Consider the following 19,755-nt stretch of genomic DNA (forward strand, 5'->3'; position numbering starts at 1 on the left):
GAGGGACCCAAGTGGAAGAGTGAGGTTACAGGGAGAAGAGATCAAGAAGGTGGAGGATTTTAAGTACTTAGGGTCAACAGTCCAGAGCAATGGAGAGTGTGGAAAAGAGGTGAAGAAGCGTGTACATGCAGGATGGACAGGTGGAGAAAAGTGTCAGGTGTGATGTGTGACAGAAGAGTTTCAACTATAATGAAAGGAAAGGTGTACAAAACTGTGGTGAGACCAGCGATGTTGTTTGGTCTAGAGACAGTGTCACTGAGGAAAAGACAGGAGACAGAGCTGGAGGTAGCAGAGATGAAGATGCTGAGGTTCTCTTTGGGAGTGACCAGGAAGGATAGGATCAGGAATGAGTACATCAGAGGGACAGCACATGTTAGAGGTTTTGGAGATAAAGTCAGAGGCCAGACTGAGATGGTTTGGAAATGTCCAAAGGAGAGATAGTGAATATATTGGTAGAAGGATGCTGAGTTTTGAACTGCCAGGCAGGAGGCCTAGAGGAAGACCAAAGAGGAGGTTTATGGATGTATTGAAAGAGGACATGAAGGTAGTTGGTGTGAGAGAAGAGGATGCAGAAGACAGGGTTAGATGGAGACAACTGATTCGCTGTGGTGACCCCTGAAGGGAAAAGCCGAAAGGAAAAGAAGACTTTAATTTAAAAAAAAAAAATTAAAATTAAATTAAAACTTGAAACAGGTACACATCACCATTTATTAATTAAGATAAATAGTGATGGCTAATCAAATAACCATCCACACATCACCATTTATGGTGATGGTTATTTGATTAGCTTGTCATCAATATTTTTCTTCATTCTCTTTTTTGTTTATTACTCTTCTGTTTGGTTCTGATATGACATATGTGTGGTTAATGGGTAATTTAGTTCATAGATGTCTGTTATTTAAAGCTAAAAAGAAATATTAAAATACTTAACATGTCTGAGTCATACAATACAGGTGGTTTGGTTCAAAATAAAACTAAAATATTCCTCTCTGAAAAAGCGATCAGATGGACACCCAAGGGTACTGCATGATTCACTCCCCACACAGTCCATCATCTGAGGTCTGGAGCCAGTGGCAGGGATTTGTATGACATCTTGTGGTGGAAACTAATGCTTCAGTTTAAAGTAAAATCCATCTTTCTTCCAGTATTCTACGACTGCAGTAAAAACATGGAATGTAAATAGTACAGTGGACACCGTAACAAAAACTGAACACTACCACATGTCTATCTTACTCTTACGATAGAACAATGAAAATGAAATATGAACGATTTGGATGGTATAATATATAATTATGCAATATTTAATTTTCACAAAGTAAATATGAAAGATGATCATGTCTGCTTTAAGGCAGATGATCATTTTCTAACTCATGCCCAACCAAAACTTATGGCAGTAGGTCTGCTAGTTTTAGTGAAATGCCACTAGGAGACAAACAAATCACTATATGGCCGCCTCTGCCCAGGTACAAAAGTTAAAATAGTTGCAGGTAATACTCTCTTTCATAAATACCCCACAACTCTTCTAGATTTGATTAAGAGGCAGTGAGATAACAATTTGTTTTTGTATGAATGCAATACAGTCATATATTATCAGTGTCAATGTCAGAAACTTCTTACATGTAAAGAATTGCTGAATATACTCAGGTCAAGACAAAATATGAATCTCATGAAGCATATAGAGAAAGACAATATAAATGTAAGAACACCCAAACAGAACTCTTTTAAACCCTGTTGTTATAACCATCATAAATTTAGCCATTTTGACCATATTTATAGACTAATATTGAGAAAATCCAAATAGAGCTTTGAGCCAAATACATAAACTTACAATTCTACAAACAACAGATTGATTAGATTTAATTCCAGAATTTACCATTTTTCAGACTCCGCCTCTGCATGTTCTATGGTGTTATATTATTAAATAATTGTGTTCAATAGTTCCGCTTGAAGGGGTAGCTGTACATCTGAAAGTGTAGGAATGTCATCAGGAAAAATGTCTTACATGTCGCGTTACTCATACGTCTATTATGTATGATGGGATTTGTAGTGTAGGACTCCTTTGGTGTTACCCAAGTCATACAAATATTAAAGTGAAGAAACGATTAAAATACATTAGTATCTAACTGGCTCAAAACATAAACATCAGACTACACAAACGTGGATACGGTTGTAGAGTTTTAGTTTCGCATTCACTGGAACAACTCAAATTTTTGTAAATCAAAATAACACCAAATCCCAGATTTCTCTGGGAGATTTCACTTGCGTCTGGTACTTGTAGTCCACAAGGGCTCGTTTCCGTGTATGTAGCTTGCGTTAGGTGGTGGAATCTACTCAGCAAAGACGTGAAATTATTGATCAGGTAGGGCAAACAGTGAATTATCACTGCTTCTACTTATTGATATTAGCTTTTGTATGCAAAATATAATTTAATTTGTTCTGGTTAGGCCTTGTTTTTCCCGTAAATTTAGAAGCTAACGTTACTACCAAAACCAGCGCTTACATGGCGAAGCATTTTCTTTTGTTCGGCTAGCTTATGTGAAGAAATATAGAAGCCAAATTCTCAGAAATGTCAATCATGAAATATGACTATGGGGATTATCGTAATTTAACCGTGGCTATCTTGCTCTTTCCGATTTTAGAGACGCTGTAGCTTCACATTCCTGACGATACTCGACACGTTGGCATTTATTCTGCTCGTCAAGGTATAAAGTTAGATTTAACAGCCATATGGTTCGCAGTGCAGATGTGGTTAATGTGGCTTCATTAGCATGTAGCTACGTAAGTTAGCATTAGCGAAAGGCTAAGTTACTGTATGTTGTTTACATCCGGTTACAACCGCGGGTGTGTTGGCTAATTTACATGACTATAGTTTGCCGATTTGAGGGCAGGGGGCCGCTTAGTACACGAAAGTCTATCTGTTGCGTTTTAATGTGAAATATATTTTGTTGTTTCTGAGTTAACTTTTAGCCTCCGTCGTGAAGTTAACAGGTTATTTTGTTGTCTGTTTGATAGCAGGATTTCATTAAGACTGCAGATGTGGATTTTTGTTAAATTTAGTGAGAGAGTTGAGTTTAAATGGAATAAAAATCCACTCTGTTCCAGATTACAACATTGACCCACTCCAGTGTGCTGTTAATTTGGTAATCCTAATTTTGACAATCATGACAAATTATTTTTGTTTTCATGATCAACTCAGAAAACAATTTTGTTATCTGTGAAGGTTAGCTTCAGATATTACAGATAATAACTGAAACCTTCCAAAGAATGTAGAGATTACATCACTGATGTATTAATATTAAACATATCACAAACAATGATAGGTGAAAAAAAACCCAAATTAACTAGAAAGCATTTGTATTATTATGGTCACAGTTTACAAGAAGGGACTCTGTGATAATACAATTAATTATGTTGGGTAAATTTCCAATAGAGTTTCCAAATAGAAAATTTGAACTCGAGCTGCCTTCAAATAATTTATTCTGATTCTATGCTAATATTTCAATTTCGGATCTGTCATGAATCTGATGCATTTGATGAAACTTTGTCGAGAATTTTGTTTTGTATAGTAAGCAAGAATAAGTTCAGTTATGGAGTGGACCTGGTTAAAAATCCAGTAACTCATACACCTGACATGGTATGCAGTATTTACATTATGTAGCAAGGCAATAGTAATACTTATTTAAAGATCTTACAGGAATATTTAATTTTTTCAAGTAATAAGTGGCTGCTACAATCAAAAATGCATCAAAGTAACCTAAACCTTTAGCACTGTGTTGTCTTCTTCCGTCTTGACAAAGCACTCCAGGGTTTTCACTTCAAATTCTCCTACAGAGCAGTTGCATTTATTTGAGAAGTTCCAGTTTGCAGAGCTTACTGAGGACCACATTGTTTGGTTTTCTATTTAAAATACTCCCACGCTTCAGATGATCGAAGGCGAGGATTGTACCTGCAGCCTTTTCTTCTGAGGAATCTCACCGTAACGCATGGCTTTTCAGATGAAATTGCGGGAGATCCTATAAGTCAGCCGTCCTCCCCTGCTGATGTCTGAACAGTTAGATACCTACAAATACATACTCATGCTTGGAGAAGGATTGAGGAAATCAGTTTAGTTCACATTTTTATTTAGTTTGTTTTTTTTGCAGTTAAAGTTTTTTCTTTTAAAATTTGTGTCTGTTTTTAACTTAACAGACTCAAACTGGAAAAAAAATATGTATACAGGACATGGAAAAAATGCAATAAACTCTTTTTCTCCATACTTATATTGTAAATATGTTATTTTCTTTCTATACAAAGAAAACATCCTCAAAGGAAAACTCAATCAAGTTTTCTTTTAGGCGGAATTGAGCTGGCCAATCATTTGAAGATGGACGGACAAACTCAAAAAAAAAAAGAAAGATCACATATTACAAATTACATGCATGTGTGCTGTCACATGCAGCATCTCTTCCAGAAATCAATGGGAAAACTCCACAATGCTTTCACTATGCCTCATATCCACACAGATAAGTAAGTCCTGTCTCTAGAGATCCAGTATGTGCCAAATGTGCTGATCTTTTGAGTTGAAAATGTGGAGACATTTCTGACCAGAAAAATTCTGCATAAAAAGAAACCTGTTCTCCAAGGCTGATCAGAGAAGACTATATGGACCTTGATCTTATTTCCTTCATTCTTACCTCAGGCTTCTTTGTTTAGCTTTGTAGCGACATGTAATCTGTTATACCACTTTGTCAACCACCACAGACTCCATGCAAATTAGACACTAGACTTCATTTTTTAGTATCAAATTATCTAGTATGTTGTAATCTCACTCTTCATGCATGTTGTGTGTATCTACCATAGTGTTCATATTTACAGTTCATAGCAGTGTATGTTAGCAGCCTTGCAGCAGGAAGACCGAAGTACTGTACACCCTGGACCTTTGTTCTTTGTTCACAATCCCCTTTATTGCAGAAGTTAAAAATAGACCAAATTTTTCCTTGTAGTGTCAAAAGACTTTGAGGTCCAGATAAAAGTCTCTCATGGTCTGGATTTGGCTCAGGGCCTGCAAATAGATGACTGTTTTTAATTTTGATATGCTGTTTTGGAATGGATACAGCCGTTACAATCGGTGACACTAGATGTTGATAAGTCCCTCATGCTTGTGAAAACGATGGCGTTCGCCTGTTTCTTTTAAATGTATTACAACTGAGCATGTGATTGAGCCACCGTTCTACAATGGTCTTCCTTTCGCCCACAGCAACTCACATGCTAAGTCTGAAGTGAGTCAGATGATCCATTCTCACAATCGATGAAATAAGTAGATACAGATAAGCAGAGGTTTGCATTATAGTAAGCTATTGAATGCATGATGGATTACCTGAAACTATGTGACAAAGTAGATGTTGTCCCAAAGACAGAATAATGGAATTCTGGACTGTCAGACTGGAGTGGTGAATCCAGGATATTTTTTTTGTCTCTCTCTTTAACAACGAGAGATCTCAAAGAGTTCGACATCAAAAGCTCACACAGATTTGCATGAATCCTTTATCAGACACAGGCATCTGGGATGGAACAAGTGATTCCATTTTGGCAACATTCCATCCAGCGGAAACAGGAAATGCTGACTCTTCTAGAGCAGCTGTTTTTCCCTAAGACAAAAGTTTTGGATGGAACTGAGTTCTGTGAAGGAATCTAAATGCAGGTGTTGCTGCCAGGGGGAAAAAAAACAGCTGATTTTCAGGGAACGCTCGGCCTCGACAGAGGGCTGCAATCTCCTAACCTTCTTGTTATGTTGGCGAAGAATGTAAACGTCAGTCGGTGAGATCGTATCCAGTAACTGCTTTTTCTTGTGTTTCACAGGGTTTGTGCGAATTTATGGAAACATGTCAAAGAAACGGGGCAGGTAGGATCAAATCTTATTAAACTCTTTTGACTCAAGTGCATTACAGTCAATAACCATATAATTCACTGTGCACCTGGAATGACACAGCAGGAATTAATGCAATTGAATCTGGAAATGAAACCTAATAACTTTAATTCCAGCATTTTATGGTGTTCCCCTTAACATCAACCACAGTCTCGTGTCTGCCGTTTTTGTTCAAACACTATTTAAAACTATTAGACATATTTGCCTTATGCTCTTGTCTATTTCAGCCCTTCAGTCAAGCTGAAACAAAATTAGATTGTGGATTATAGGATGAGTATTCATAATAATAATTTCATTTTGCAGTGTTTTGGGAAGACTTGGCCTTTGTATGTGGATGATAATTAAAACAAGATAAATCTGTCCAGACTGTATAGGGCTTAAAGCATTTGTGCATCCCCATCACTCTGGAAATTATTAATAATTTAAAAATTAACAAACAATTGGCTCAGTTTTAATTTATTAGTCATTTTTAGTTTGAACAAGGACAGAAGAGTGAACAAAAAGAATAATGCACCAAACAGTTTAAAAAAAACTAACAAACCAGAACAGTGACACAGGCATGGAGATAAGAAAAGGACTCCTCGTCCTCCTGTGTGGGTAATGAGCGCCCCAGGCATCCGGCATTCCCAGGGAGAGCCATGTTTAACATTTCCGTGGAGTGGAGTCCTCTCTGTTTGTGCTGACAGTTCCTATTTTCTACTGGATGTTTGTAAAGGTGCACATTTTCATGTCTTTAAAGCCTTTTCAGTCCACAACAATAACCTCACACAAATATTGTTCACATAGCTCAAAATGGACTTGTATGGAAAACAAAATGCGTTCAAATCCAAGGATTTCTAGTCTACTCAAAGCACTTTTTTAATAACACACTGATGGTTACCAAATTGCACTTTGTATCCAAAGCACCACACCGTATCTCATCTCTATGCTCATTGGTTCCCTCGATGCCATCAGGAAACGCAGCAGTGGAGAGCTGAGTGAGAGCTCGGAGTCGACCCTGAGCCCAGACCCTGACAACCTGCTGGGCCGTAGGATTCAGCACACCTGGAGGGAGAAAGGCAACGTAACCAAGTGGAAAGGCACCGTCCTGGAGCGCCTGACTGTGAACAGTTCCCTCTACATGGTCAAATACGATGGTTTCGACTGTGTGTACGGCATCGAACTCTTCAAAGATAACCGGGTGTCCAGCCTACAGGCGCTGACAGAGAAAGTTGGTAGGTGTGACAGCTCTCTGTATTAATTTGTACTTTTTTGTTGGCATGAATTGTGTTTAAAAAGATGGTACTTAGATTTTTTTTCTTTAGTTTGCCAGCTGCTTTGGTCTGGTATGTGTTTTTCTGTCTCTCTGGGATCAATTTGCAGCATTATTTTTGTAGTTTGAGTTGCTGGTTTTCTCATAATATCCAACTAATGTGTGGACGGTTCTAGCTACCTCGTTGTTTTGTTTATTCCTAATGAGCCATTGTTTTGTCTAACAGAATCATGAAACTTATCACGTGTTTTGTGCCAGAATAAAAATTTAATGTGTTTCCAAGAACCAAATGCTGTATGAAATCTTTTACTTAAGATGGGAGCTTGGCTCGACTCTACTCGCCTTTTTGACATTTCTGTTGTAAAGTTAATGTCCTACTGATAAGTGACAAGAGGGTTTTAAAGTTTGCCCGTGAACAGATTCAACAGACTGTCTTTTTTCCTCATAGTCAACAATAAGATCAAGGTGCCTACCGGGGCAGAGGAGCTGGTGGGTCGAGCCGTGGAGCATCTGTTTGAGAAGGAGGACGGTGAGAAAAATGAGTGGCGAGGCATGGTGCTGTCCAGAGCTCCCATCATGACCCACTGGTACTACATCACCTACGAGAAGGACCCGGTGTTGTACATGTACCAGCTCTGGGACGACTACAAGGACGGGGATCTGCGTGTCCTGCCTGAATCAGGTACGATAACAAGTTTGATTGTGACTGGTTCTCTGAAGGTGGGAGGAAGAGCAGAGAACACATTTACATAGTCAGTCTCTATGCTGCATTATATTTGAGAATTTTATGAATCTGTTCTGAGCGTGCATCAGTCACAGTACCGTCTATCACGAACTAGAGGAGACTAGGAGAGGCGCATGAACTTGTAATATTAGCGTTGGTCCAGACCAAACTGAACCATTGTTCGGTTGGTTTTCAGTGTGAAATGCTTTCTTGGACCTGTCACAATTTCCGACCAATTACAGGAAGTTACAGCAGGAGACAGTCGCCAGGAAGCGAAGGAGGAAAAAACAAACAAAACAAAGCCAAGAGAAAAACAATCGGTAGATGTTAAAAATGAGCTGCTGGAACACGCAGGGAGAGGAAGAGACCAGAGCGTCAATACAGGATAGGAGAGGACATAACGCCTGAATGTAAGAAAACTAGCAGCAGTATGTAAAGGTGTGTGATGTTATCAATAACAATGCTGCATTTAAAAAAAAGGAGTTTTCCATTTTTATGATGATCTGAACAAAATTGGGCACAATCAGTCATCAAATATAGGGAGGCTCAGGCGTCAGTGATGAAAACCACAGGCTGTAGGTATGTTGGGAAAAGCTCTTCAATTTACTTGTGGGCCCTGAAAACTAACGAGCTCTGCGTAAGAAAGCTAAAAGTTTGACACAGACCTCGAGGTGTGAACGCATCTTTAAATGTTTGAAGGTCGACTGCTTAGAAAAGAGTGATTGAAGTACCCCGGTCTGATTTTGGACTGTTTATTCGTCTGCCCCCCAGAGAACAAACACCTGCTACCAGCAGACAGGAAGCCGGGGGAGGAGCCGGAGAGCCTGGTGGGGAAACAGGTGGAATACGTCACAGATAATGGCCTAAAGAGGACGGGCTTGGTCATCTACCAGGTCCCAGCTAAGCCCACAGTGTACTACATCAAATACGATGATGACGTCCACATCCACGTCTACGATCTGGTGAAGACGACCTAATATTGACTGTCCGGTTTGACACACCACCAACAGCTCATCTCCGACCCGACATGTCGTTCACTGGCTGACATGTCACACATTTCAGTTTGTTTTTTTTCCCCTTCCAGCAGGAGATATTGAGCTGAAGATCAAAAGTTTTTCTTTTCTTTTTGTGGGCTTCGTTCATTCTCACATCTCATGACATGTTGAAGTTTTGATTGTCAATATTAATTTGACCTTAACGTTCTATTCAGATGTCCTTAATGTAAATAATGCAGGTGTACAGCCCAGCAGATGACTTGGAGCTAGATGTTTGGGTTTGGCTAAGATGCTAAGTGCATCTTTCAAACTTGAAATTAACACTTTTTTTGTAAGCAAACACTCATTCAAGCAAAGTAACTCGGCTCTGTTCCCCATGCCCTTTATGTTTTGATTTCACTTTTCTTCATCTGTGCTCTCCCTTCCTCTGGAACAACTGGCTGTGCTGCTGTAACTTCTTGTCAACGGCTGTCTGTTGTGCTTCATGTGTGTCGCTGGGTAGTTCTCAGTTTGGTGATTCTAGAAGTAAAATTAATTTGAGCAGTGTGATAATTGTACCATCAAAGTGAACCCTGGTTTCAGTTTAAAGTATACAGACGTTGATGTGACTCGACTGTCTAACATCAACGGAGAAAAAAAACAAAACCCCAGACCCAAATTATTCTATTATTCACTTTTCACATATATCGCGTTTCTGCTATGTTCCATTGTAAACGGCAAGTTTTCTACACTATGTTAATATATGAAAAAGACTGATGTTAATGTCAATTTGTTTCAATGGTGTTTGTGCTACACACTATTTATGTAGTTCAGATTAGCAGCAAACATTGTTTATTGGTATTTTGGACAGAAGTCTTTATAATTTGCCAAAATGAATCATGCTATGTTCAGGCTTCAAAATATTGTTTATTGTTTATTGTGACCCTTTATGTTGTGTAAATATAATCTGAGACATTTTTATGACCTTAAAACAAGGCTGTGTTGAGATTATTTTGGTTTCAATTATTTTCTCCTCAGGTTATTAAGAAACACGTTTTATTCTGCAGTTCTGTTCATTTGTGTCAGTCATAGTTCTAAGAAGCACAAAACATTACATCAATTAGTTCAAACATTCTTTTTGGGATCAGGCACGTGTGTGACTTCCTATCCATTTTATAAAAACATTAATTTCACTCGGTGTGAATGCTCTCCGATCACGACATGGTGCGTATTTTGTCCATATCCATTCCTGGAAGAACGACAATCTACACTTGGTCCCCGTGTTGGACTGATTAGCTTAGCATTTCAAACTCTTGTTCATAACTCAAATTAAAGGCCAGTTGAGTGTAACAAACATGTTAGTTAATATAAAACCCCCATCCATGCAGCTACACCAGCATTCCACTTCTCTAAATACAGAGTGATCACTTGACAACAATGAATGCCTCTCTTTAGGCCAAAGTACAGACTAACAATCATTTTTGGGCGTTGAGCCCGCTTTCACTCATAATACCGTTAACATGATATTTTCTCCCAGCTGCTGCAGCCGAGTTCCTGCCCATTCCATGTTTTGTTTTCTGCTTCCCTCTCTTTTGTTTGGGATTCCAGAAGCTGCAGAATATAAAAAGAAAATAAAGAATATAACTTTGTGAATTAAAACCGAGTGGAGATCTTGCTGTTCCTTGACCTCATTTCTGCTGCTGGACTTCATAAATTTAAATAGTTTTTAAATATGCGTAGATGATTTGTGGAATGGAGCGTGAGTGATGCCACCTGTACACTTCGGTTGCAGTGTTTGTGTTGGTGTCTCTTTAGACAAGTTTAATGTGAGCATCTAATCTGGGAGCAAATGAAGATTCATTTCGGGATTTTATTTTCTCCCCGCATAGCAGGAAAATACTTCATTCTCACCCTCCCAGCTTGATATTGGAGAGACTGACTCATTCATTCAATTTGTGACCTCTATTACTGGAACCCTTGCCTGGTTCTCCACCAGATGTAAATAATGTATAGACTCACAAAGATCAAGATATTTCCAGGTCAGAAATGGCATGTACCCATTTTCCAGTCTGCCTAATTTCTGGTGCCTCCAAAAATGTTCAGACAGAAAAGGATCACTTTTTGCTTATCAATGCAATAGTAATAATGAATACAGCGTAGACAACTAAGTGGATGAAGCTGGCTCCGTCACTTCCAGGCGTTGTTTCACTCAGTTTCAAGTTCTCCATTAATGCCATCAGTCCTGATCAAATCTTAAGGAGATGTTTCCTCACATTGTGATGAAGATAGAGGCCATTCTCTTTATCTGCACTCACTGTCCAAAGATAGAAAGAAACCGGACACAAAATCTGCGCTAAAATCAGCACAGCAGTATATTCCTTGGATTTCTGGTCTATTTACTGCCAAACAAATATTTTTTTGACATTGATTTTGGTGGGGGCAGCGCTTGTAGCAGTGCAGTGGGTGGTGCTGTTTGCCGCTCAGCTAGAAGGTCTTGGGTTCACGTCCACCTGAGGACCTGTGTGTTGTTTTGCACATTGTCTGTGGTTCCCTCTGGGTTTTCTGGTCTACCACCAAAAATACGCAATATAGTTGAATCGGCGACTCTACGATGGCCGTAGGTGTTAATGTGAGTGTGATTGGTTGTTTTTGTCTATGTGGCCCTGTGATGAACTGGTGACTCCTCCATGGTGAACCCTCACACAGCAAGTCAGCTGGGACAGGCTGAGCATGAAAAAATAAAGCTGTCTCTGCAGAATAGAATCTCAGTAAGACCTGGCAGGCTGCCTTTGTTTTAATTAGTTTGCGTTGCATCCTCTTTGTCTTGCACTATATGCTGAACTTGGGTGGGAGGGAGAGAGGAGGAGAAGGAGAGAGGAAGTGAGGAAGCGAGGGGGTGTTAAGAGTATTTTTAGTTTGTGTGTGTTTATATGTTGAAAACCTGTTGCACTCTCTTCCTTGATTCTTCAATCTCAATGAAAATGTCAACTACGTTTTATCGCCCACATTTTTCTTTAATTAAACGTACATGACACAGAACAATGAGTTGACTCAGACATGCTATTATTTTACAAACTGCCTTTGCAGCAGATCACCACACTTAACATACAATTATTTTACGGTTTATTTTTACCCTTTGGACTCTGAGACCATGAGACTATAGCCTTAACACCCACATTAAATAATGTTTATCATATAAATGTTTGCTATCACAATCTCTGCAATCTGTCATTTATTTCCTCACCTCAGCATTCTTGCATTAAAATCAACACGCTGTGTTAAGGGGCATTAATGGCCTCAATCCCAATGGGTTCAATTAATTTGAGACAACTTCTAAATACCAAAACACAACAACTATATTTTATGTAATTGCACCAAAACCCATCACCACCATCGCTGCGGACCAGGTGACGTTAACGCTGCAGAGGCTCCGGCCTGAGAAGGTGGCTGGATCGGACCAGGTCTCCCCCAGACTCCTTTGGGCCTATGCTGCTGAACTGGGAGACCCTGGTCATCAGGATTTCAACCTCAGTCTGTGGTTGGGGAGGGTTACTAGTACGTACACTTCTAATCAATTTTTCTACTGTTTCCAGATTAGATTAAAATAATTCGTCGAAGTTAATGATGAGTAAAAAAGATTTCCTGTTTGTCAGTGATCAGCATCAGCTGATGATCACCACAGGACATCAATCACATTTTTCAACACTGGTGACTCCAACCCAAAGCCCAGGAATAATCACAGCGGATATTCCTGAATGTCTGCTCACACACCGTGTGAAATAACGCATTATTATAATCCTTATTGATTATTCTTCCATTTTTAATGTTCGCCATGGAGCAGGCTATTAGAGATGTTGCTCGAATCGACTGTGTTAATGGCCTCTACAGCTTTCTCCTCGCTCTTAACGCACGCTGATGAAAGCAGCTGGTATTTCCCTACATTACCTCATGCAACTAAATAATGCTGGAAACGACCTTCTGTAGTTATTTATCATTATTTAATGCTGAGATCATTCTGCCATGTGACGGAACGTATGTCTGTTGATCGAATGTCAGTCCTGCATTGATGACAATGAGACACATACATCGACGCACCGCCTACTGACGTCCTTTCCATCCCCCCCAGAGCCCCACTGAGGTGGCAGGGTGCCGTTTCTGACTGGGGGTGGGGGGGACAGTTGGCACACTAACACGCCAGGCTGGTTTCCCAGATAGTGATAACAAGGAGGAGGACGCGCACAGAACAGAAGGTCTGCGTTCTTGACAACGCATCTGATGCAACTTGTCACCTGTTGTGCATTTCTTTTTACACATATTTTTCTTTTTTATTCCCTTCTTCCTTCATGGAACCATTTGCTACGATGGCAGCAGTTTTTTATTTTTTATTTTTATTGTTCAGAAGACAAACTGGGAACACACGTGTTCCTCACCACCGACCCGACACTGCTCACCGAAAGGAAATTTCAAATAGAGCTATAAAGTCCATTATCACCAGTGACGTGCGTTCATTTTCCAGGTTTTTTTTTCGTGAAAGAAAAAAAAAAAAGAAAATGGAAGAAATAAATTAAATGGTTATATTTATCCAGTGATGTATATTATACAGTTATTTTCTGTTTAACGACACCAATTTTAGATTTGTTTTACTAAAAATCGCTGAATTTTCACATTGACCCCTGGAATACTGAGCAGAGAGCTGCTGTGAGGCCGCAGCCAGCCGAGCCTCACCATATATTGATCAATGGCTCGACTAGCTGTGCTGTCATGCTATACAGTGAGACCGTAATGCTGTAGGTGAGGCACGCAGTTTTCCTGCCTCATGGTAGGGGGCGCTGGTGATCCCAGGGGATTCTTCTTGGGACTCCTCGACCGCTGAATAAGTGACAGCAAACTACAACCTAAAGTCAGTAAGTCAAGTAAAATTAATTTGTATTTCCCGCTCGCCTTATCTTACTATACAAATGGAGGATTATATATCTCAACTCAGAATTTTTTCGATGCTCTTGTTCAGAAGGAGCTGCTAAATAAACATGTAGTAACAACACAAGTTTTTTTTTTAATCAAATGTGCTTATTTGTGTGTTACAGTTTGTATGTGTAAATAATTCTGCTATGAGACTTTAAACATAACCACTCACGTTTATTAATTAAAGTGTGAATAAGCTACACTGTAGGTTCATATGTTTGCAATTGTGATTATGATGAAGTAAGTGCCTCAGCAGCAATGAACCTCACCGCACGTCACGGATTATCAGTTTTATCGAGACTAAACGGAGTGGGGCTGCTGGTGTGGAGAAGGAAGAAGATGGCAGGGTTCAATGTGGACCCGGGGCCTCTTGGCGTGGGTTCCTTCCTCTGGGAACTCCAGGCTCTCCAAACAGCCCAAAGAGGTTCAGAATGGATTATTTAAACCAAAACAGCTGTTATTTTATTTTAAAATTAAGACAAGTTAAAGTTTAGAGGGAAATCATATTAAATTCTTTATGTAGAGTCATTTTCAAACATTGGTGAGGTTAATTACTTAAAATTTTAACGATCAAGTATATTTTCTTTTGTTTGTGGTTTCTCACATTGATCCCTTTGTTGACAAATGTAAAAACAGAACTGGTCACATATAAAGAAATAATATAATATAGATAATTTCACAATGATTGATAGAAAATCCACTTCTCTGTATTTCTATTGGAGTTACCTCATTGCAGGGTGCTCTCAAAAGCCTTGAAAACTTTGGATTCTTATTCACCGATAAACAAATACATTAAACTCTTTTGTGTTGCTTAGCAACGTCAGCCTGTCCCTGATTCTTATATATGAAAAACCAGCACGCTGCCAATCTGGAAACTTACATGGAGAGCAGCGTGAGTGAGACCAGCCTCCGATGCATTTTTAATTAAAGCCTCTCTGGGTGAAAGCAGCGTTGTCTGGGATCGTTACCAAAAGGAGATGTGACATGATTGATTCTTTCCTACTTTCAGTGTCAGCAGTGATGAAGATGATTCATCATTTAAAATATAACTTGCTGGTTGACTTCACATCAGCCCTAGAATTCATGCATTCTCTACTTTGCATGCTTCTGATAATATTCCATGTAAATTAAACGACTTATATTCAGAGAACTTTCTTACTTCGCTGATATAAATGTGACATTTCAGTTCGCGCCTCCCTGTTTGTCATGCTCAACCAAAGAGAGGATCCTGTCAGGTCACTCATGCAGGTATCCTGGTAACAACAAGGGAAGGATATGTGGTTTTAACGCCTGATGCTTCAAGCATTTTCCACCATTTCCATCCTCTCCAAGTCCATTTTACCATAAATATTTACCTTTACCTCCTCTGCTTTCAGTACTGGTGGTAGAATTCACTGTATTTGTGAAGCATCTTGATGATGTGGTATTTCTTTGGTTGCAGGAGCTCTGGGTGGGAGAGTAGGTTCAATCAGACTTGTGTCTGCTGTTTGAGCATGACTCCCAGACTTCTCAGTGACTACCTTCATCTGTTGACTGCTATTAGTGACCTCAAGGAAGACCACGCATCTACACCATATAGAGCAAATTCTGAAAATCTTTTTGAGGCACTGAGTTCATCTAAACAGAGAAATGGCTCAACACAAAGAATGTCAGGTCAGCATCCAGACACTTATTTTAATAAGTAGGATAATTACGTGCAACTAATCAGAACGCTGCAGCCGTTACCAGCTGAGGTAGTTCACAGAGGGAATTTATTAACAGATGAAACGTATTTAGTCCCACATGTAAAGTTTTAAAGCCTTTCTGGCAGCAGGACAGAGGAGTAATATGTCATTCAGAGTTGAGTTTAATCAGACAGACAGTCTTTGGTGTGTTGTTGTGTATTGTGATGCTTCCAAATTCAGCCATGACATGTTATTGCTGAGGAAGAAAAATGAAGAAATGTACAGAAAATATATATAGATTTTAGTTTTATTTGACAGTCAATACAAATTAGACAAATTAACAAACAGGTATCATCTACACGGCGTAGAAATTTAGTGATCCGTGAGCAATAAGCGGGTTATTTCATCCTGTTTTTCACAAGGCACACTGTGGCGTGTCAGAGTTTAAAGCAATTTTTCACAAAATGTGATGAATTTCATTTATACTTCTGCCATATAGGTGCTGTAGCCAGTTTACTGAGGGGCATCAAGGATGGATCTGCGCTTTCTTACGGATGAATTAAGAGGAAAAAGTCCCTCCCAGCCCCATGGCTGGATTGTGAACAGCTGCTGATTGGCAGGTTAAAGCTGACATGGGACTGAAGAGCGCTGCTTGTGCTGAGAGGCAGACTGGGACTTGTTGTTCTTTGACTAGCACCACAACAAAATCACTAGTCTTCCACTTAGCACGACCAACACTATGCCAAGTCATCCTCGTATTCCCAGCGAGGAGCTCCACAGCTGCTGCTTCAGTCTGTGGTAAAAGAAAAAAAGAAGGAACCTTGTAACACAACAGGGCCTTGAAACATTTCAGGTTCGAAATCCTTCTCCTCCACTTTTTACGGTGTTAAACCGGTGCCACCTTTGCAGATTGAGCTGGAGAGCGTGTCAGGATGAGCACGTGTCGCAAGCGCTCGGCCTGGGTCATGAACTTCAGATTTGAAAAGATGAAAACATTACATCCTGTCTGTGTGTTTCCCTCATCCCGTTTCTCTCTGAAGCCTGTTGACATTCCATCCTTCCTTTGTTGTTGTAATGCCAACCTTTCAGCTCCTCTCAGAAGAGGGAGACAAGAGGAGGAGGGGATGAACAGAGGAGCACGGCACGGCTCTTAGAATCTGCTCACCATATGCAAGGAAACGGAGAGAGGGGGGTGGGGGGGGCAGAAGCTTGCACAAGATGCAATTACACTCTATTTAGATTGACAAAAGGAGGAACGCAAATGCAGAGCATCAACCCAAAGTGATCTGTTTTCTTTTGAATAAGTCAAATTTGTGCTGAAAGAGGGAGAGAGAAAGGGGGGGGGGGGGGGAGGCAAATTGTCCTGCATCTCCAGTATGTTTCTGCGTTGGTAGCTATGCAACAAGACTGGGAGTCAGTGGAGGAGGAGGAGGAGGAGGGTGGTGGGGGGGGGGGTGATGGGGACAGGAAGAAAGGAAGGAAAGGAGGGGGGAAAAAAGGGGGGGGGGTGAGGAAGGGTCTGCCAGTGTAAACTGGAGGAAAAAGAGAAGTGCTGAGCTGAGACGACCCGCGATGTGCAGCCAAGTCGTTTTTAATAAAAACACAAATGACTCCATCCGCCGATCCTCCAGCAGGATGACACTCCAGCATCTGCCACTCAAACGTCGTCCAATCAGCTTCCAAACAGCAGGTACATGTGAATGCTGAGCATTAGGTGGTGTTAATATGTCACTAACGCGCTCCGGTGCCGGTAAAGGTGCATCAACGGGACCGACAACACCGTTATTCCGCTGCTGGAAAGAGGGGGGGGGGGGGGAAGAAGCCTCCTCCATCGCGGGAGCTGTCCAGTATCTCGGTGCTGAATGACGCCCTACTTTTCCTCCATCTCCTTCCTCGGCATCTCAGTTGGGGGGAGGAGGAGGAGGAGGAGGAGGTGGGGGGGGGGGGAGGAAACATGCCACCTGTTGCTGCTGAACCAAAGTTTTCTCTCAGGAGGTCATATCGCAGTTAAAAAACACACACAAAAAACAACATAAAACACCTCCGATGTCAGGCTTCCATCAACCTGGCTCCTGATGTAAAGTCAGACCACGTTTTTTTTTTTTCTTCCTCTACATGACGACATGATAAACATCCCCCCCTACACACACACACACACACACACACACACACAGTCGAGGCAGGAAGAGGTCGGCTTCTAGTTTCTAATTCTTTTTTTTTTTTTCAACCCCCCCCCCCCCTATTATTTATGGATATTTGCATCATCACTTGTTTTCCCAAAATCCCCACAGCGCGATAAAATATTGCAGAACAATCCAGGCCGACATCACATGTACAGACTGTAAGAGACTCACCGTGCGTCGACGGGAACAACAGGTGACGCCGATATCTGGATCTCTTTCACTGTTGGGTGTTTTTTTTTTTTCTTTTCTTTTCTTTTTTTTTTTTTTTCTGTAGAAAATTACCCACGACCGGAGGAGCCTTTGCGCCCTCCCATCTGCGCTCCACGTAACGGTCATCATGATGTTACTGGGTAAGCTGGTGGAGGATGGATCAGCGCGTTTAAATACGTCTGCTGCTCCGGAGAGGACGACGAGGAGGAGGCGGGACGACGTGGAGTGACGACGAGCTTTGCAGGAGCGCGTTTGACGTGGATTTTTTTTTATTTTTTTTTATAACAGACCTCGTTTAGGGCGCGGCCCAATCCAGCAACCAAATTACATTATATGAAGGTTAAGGGTGCATATGAATGAACGTATAGAGACTGGACGTATATGGTAAGAAATGTCTCCAGGTTGCAGGAAGACGCATCGATTCCCGCCCAGATTTCTAACCATACATGTTGATAGAAGTAAAATTATTCAACCTCCTTTTATAAGGCAAAATACCATTTTACCATCTGTGTGCAAACATCAAATTAAACCCTTCAGCTGCTGTGATCTGCTGCTGCTGACCTGATGTATATCAAGAAAAGCAGCTTCCACTCCTGAAGAATCTTAGCCCATTCCTCATGGATAAAATCCCATCAGAGATTTTCTGTAGGATTCAAGTCAGATTAAACGGCGACCACTCTGGAATGATCCAGGACTTGTTTGTTAACCAAGCTTTGGTGGATTTTGAGGTCTCATTGTGGTCACTGTCTCTTTGGAACGTCCAATGACGGCCACGCTTCAGTTCCCTCACAGATGGCGAGACGTTTCCTCAGAGGAATACTTGACAGAATCCATCATAGCCTCGATACGCTGCCAGCTCCCACTGCAGAGACGTGGCCAATCCACAGGCCGCAAACGCTACAGTTATGTTTCATCGGTCCATAACAGAATCCCAGAACTTAAATTCTATCCAGGTGGTTCTGATCAACTGGAAACAACTTTGCCTGTGCTTCTGGGTCAGCAGGGGTGAACATCTTGGAGTTGGGGCGTAGAGCTCAGAACTAGAATGAGGAAAAAAAAAAAGACAGACCCCTTTAATCCAATCAAGACTTATCCAAAATCAAACTAAGCTCCAATTTGAAAGTGAGATTTCAATTTACACTAAAGCACACAGTCATGGAAATATTCCTGATTTAATGCAAAACAATTCAACTACTGTCTTTACAATAGAACTACTGTATGTATTTTTATTTCATCCAAACTGCCTGGAACTGTCTCTGCCTTAGTAAAATAAAATAAAAATTTCAAACAGTTCCTTGTGATTGCCTTCATTACAGGAATTTTCACGGTACCGATCCGGGCATTATTCCATGAGAAATCACAATGATGACGCAAAACGTTCTAGGAGCCTGTTTCCAAAAATACAGGGTCATTTTGTAAAATGTACAATAAAAACACGTAGAATTTGAAGATTTGTAATACTGAAAATCCATGTTTGATTGAAAGTAGCACAAAGATAAATATTTCAAATGCTTAAAATTAGACATATTTCTGTATTTTTTCATTATATGCCTGCTACACAGTGGTAAGCATACCATGTCCCAAGAGTTTTGAAATTTATTGCTTGCATTAAATTTTAGTGGAGATAAAAATGTTCAAAAATCAAATTAAAAAAAAGGATTTCTGGATCCACCCATCATCCAGATCTAAATATTAATTTAATGGGATCAATTCTGACCTGAAACTCATCCTCCACAAAGATTTTATGAAATCTATTCCTTAATTTTTTGGAATAATCCTGCTGTCAATCCTACAAAATTAAAACTATGCATTCCAAGAGTCCAGAATGCTTCACCTGAGCCCGACGTGACGAGGAGCTCAAATAATTGAATTCCACCTGAA

At 40.4% G+C, this 19,755-nt stretch overlaps 1 protein-coding gene across 2 annotated transcripts; it reads left to right on the forward strand.

Moving 5' to 3' along the window:
* The first annotated feature begins 2,267 nt into the window (after positions 1–2,267).
* LOC137612663 (spindlin-Z-like) lies at positions 2,268–9,866 on the forward strand. Of its 2 annotated transcripts, none has more exons than XM_068341300.1 (5): positions 2,268–2,359; positions 5,839–5,881; positions 6,860–7,119; positions 7,606–7,839; positions 8,653–9,866. In XM_068341300.1, exons 2-5 carry the CDS (start codon positions 5,862–5,864, stop codon positions 8,856–8,858), a joined length of 720 nt encoding a protein of 239 aa, XP_068197401.1. In that variant the 5' UTR covers positions 2,268–2,359; positions 5,839–5,861; the 3' UTR covers positions 8,859–9,866. The 2 variants fall into 2 exon arrangements, with proteins under 2 accessions (XP_068197401.1, XP_068197402.1); XM_068341301.1 differs by lacking the exon at positions 2,268–2,359 and adding an exon at positions 2,678–2,702.
* Positions 9,867–19,755: the final 9,889 nt, after the last annotated feature.

This window comes from Antennarius striatus, chromosome 18 (assembly GCF_040054535.1).
Source record: "Antennarius striatus isolate MH-2024 chromosome 18, ASM4005453v1, whole genome shotgun sequence".
Classification (NCBI taxonomy): domain Eukaryota; kingdom Metazoa; phylum Chordata; class Actinopteri; order Lophiiformes; family Antennariidae; genus Antennarius; species Antennarius striatus.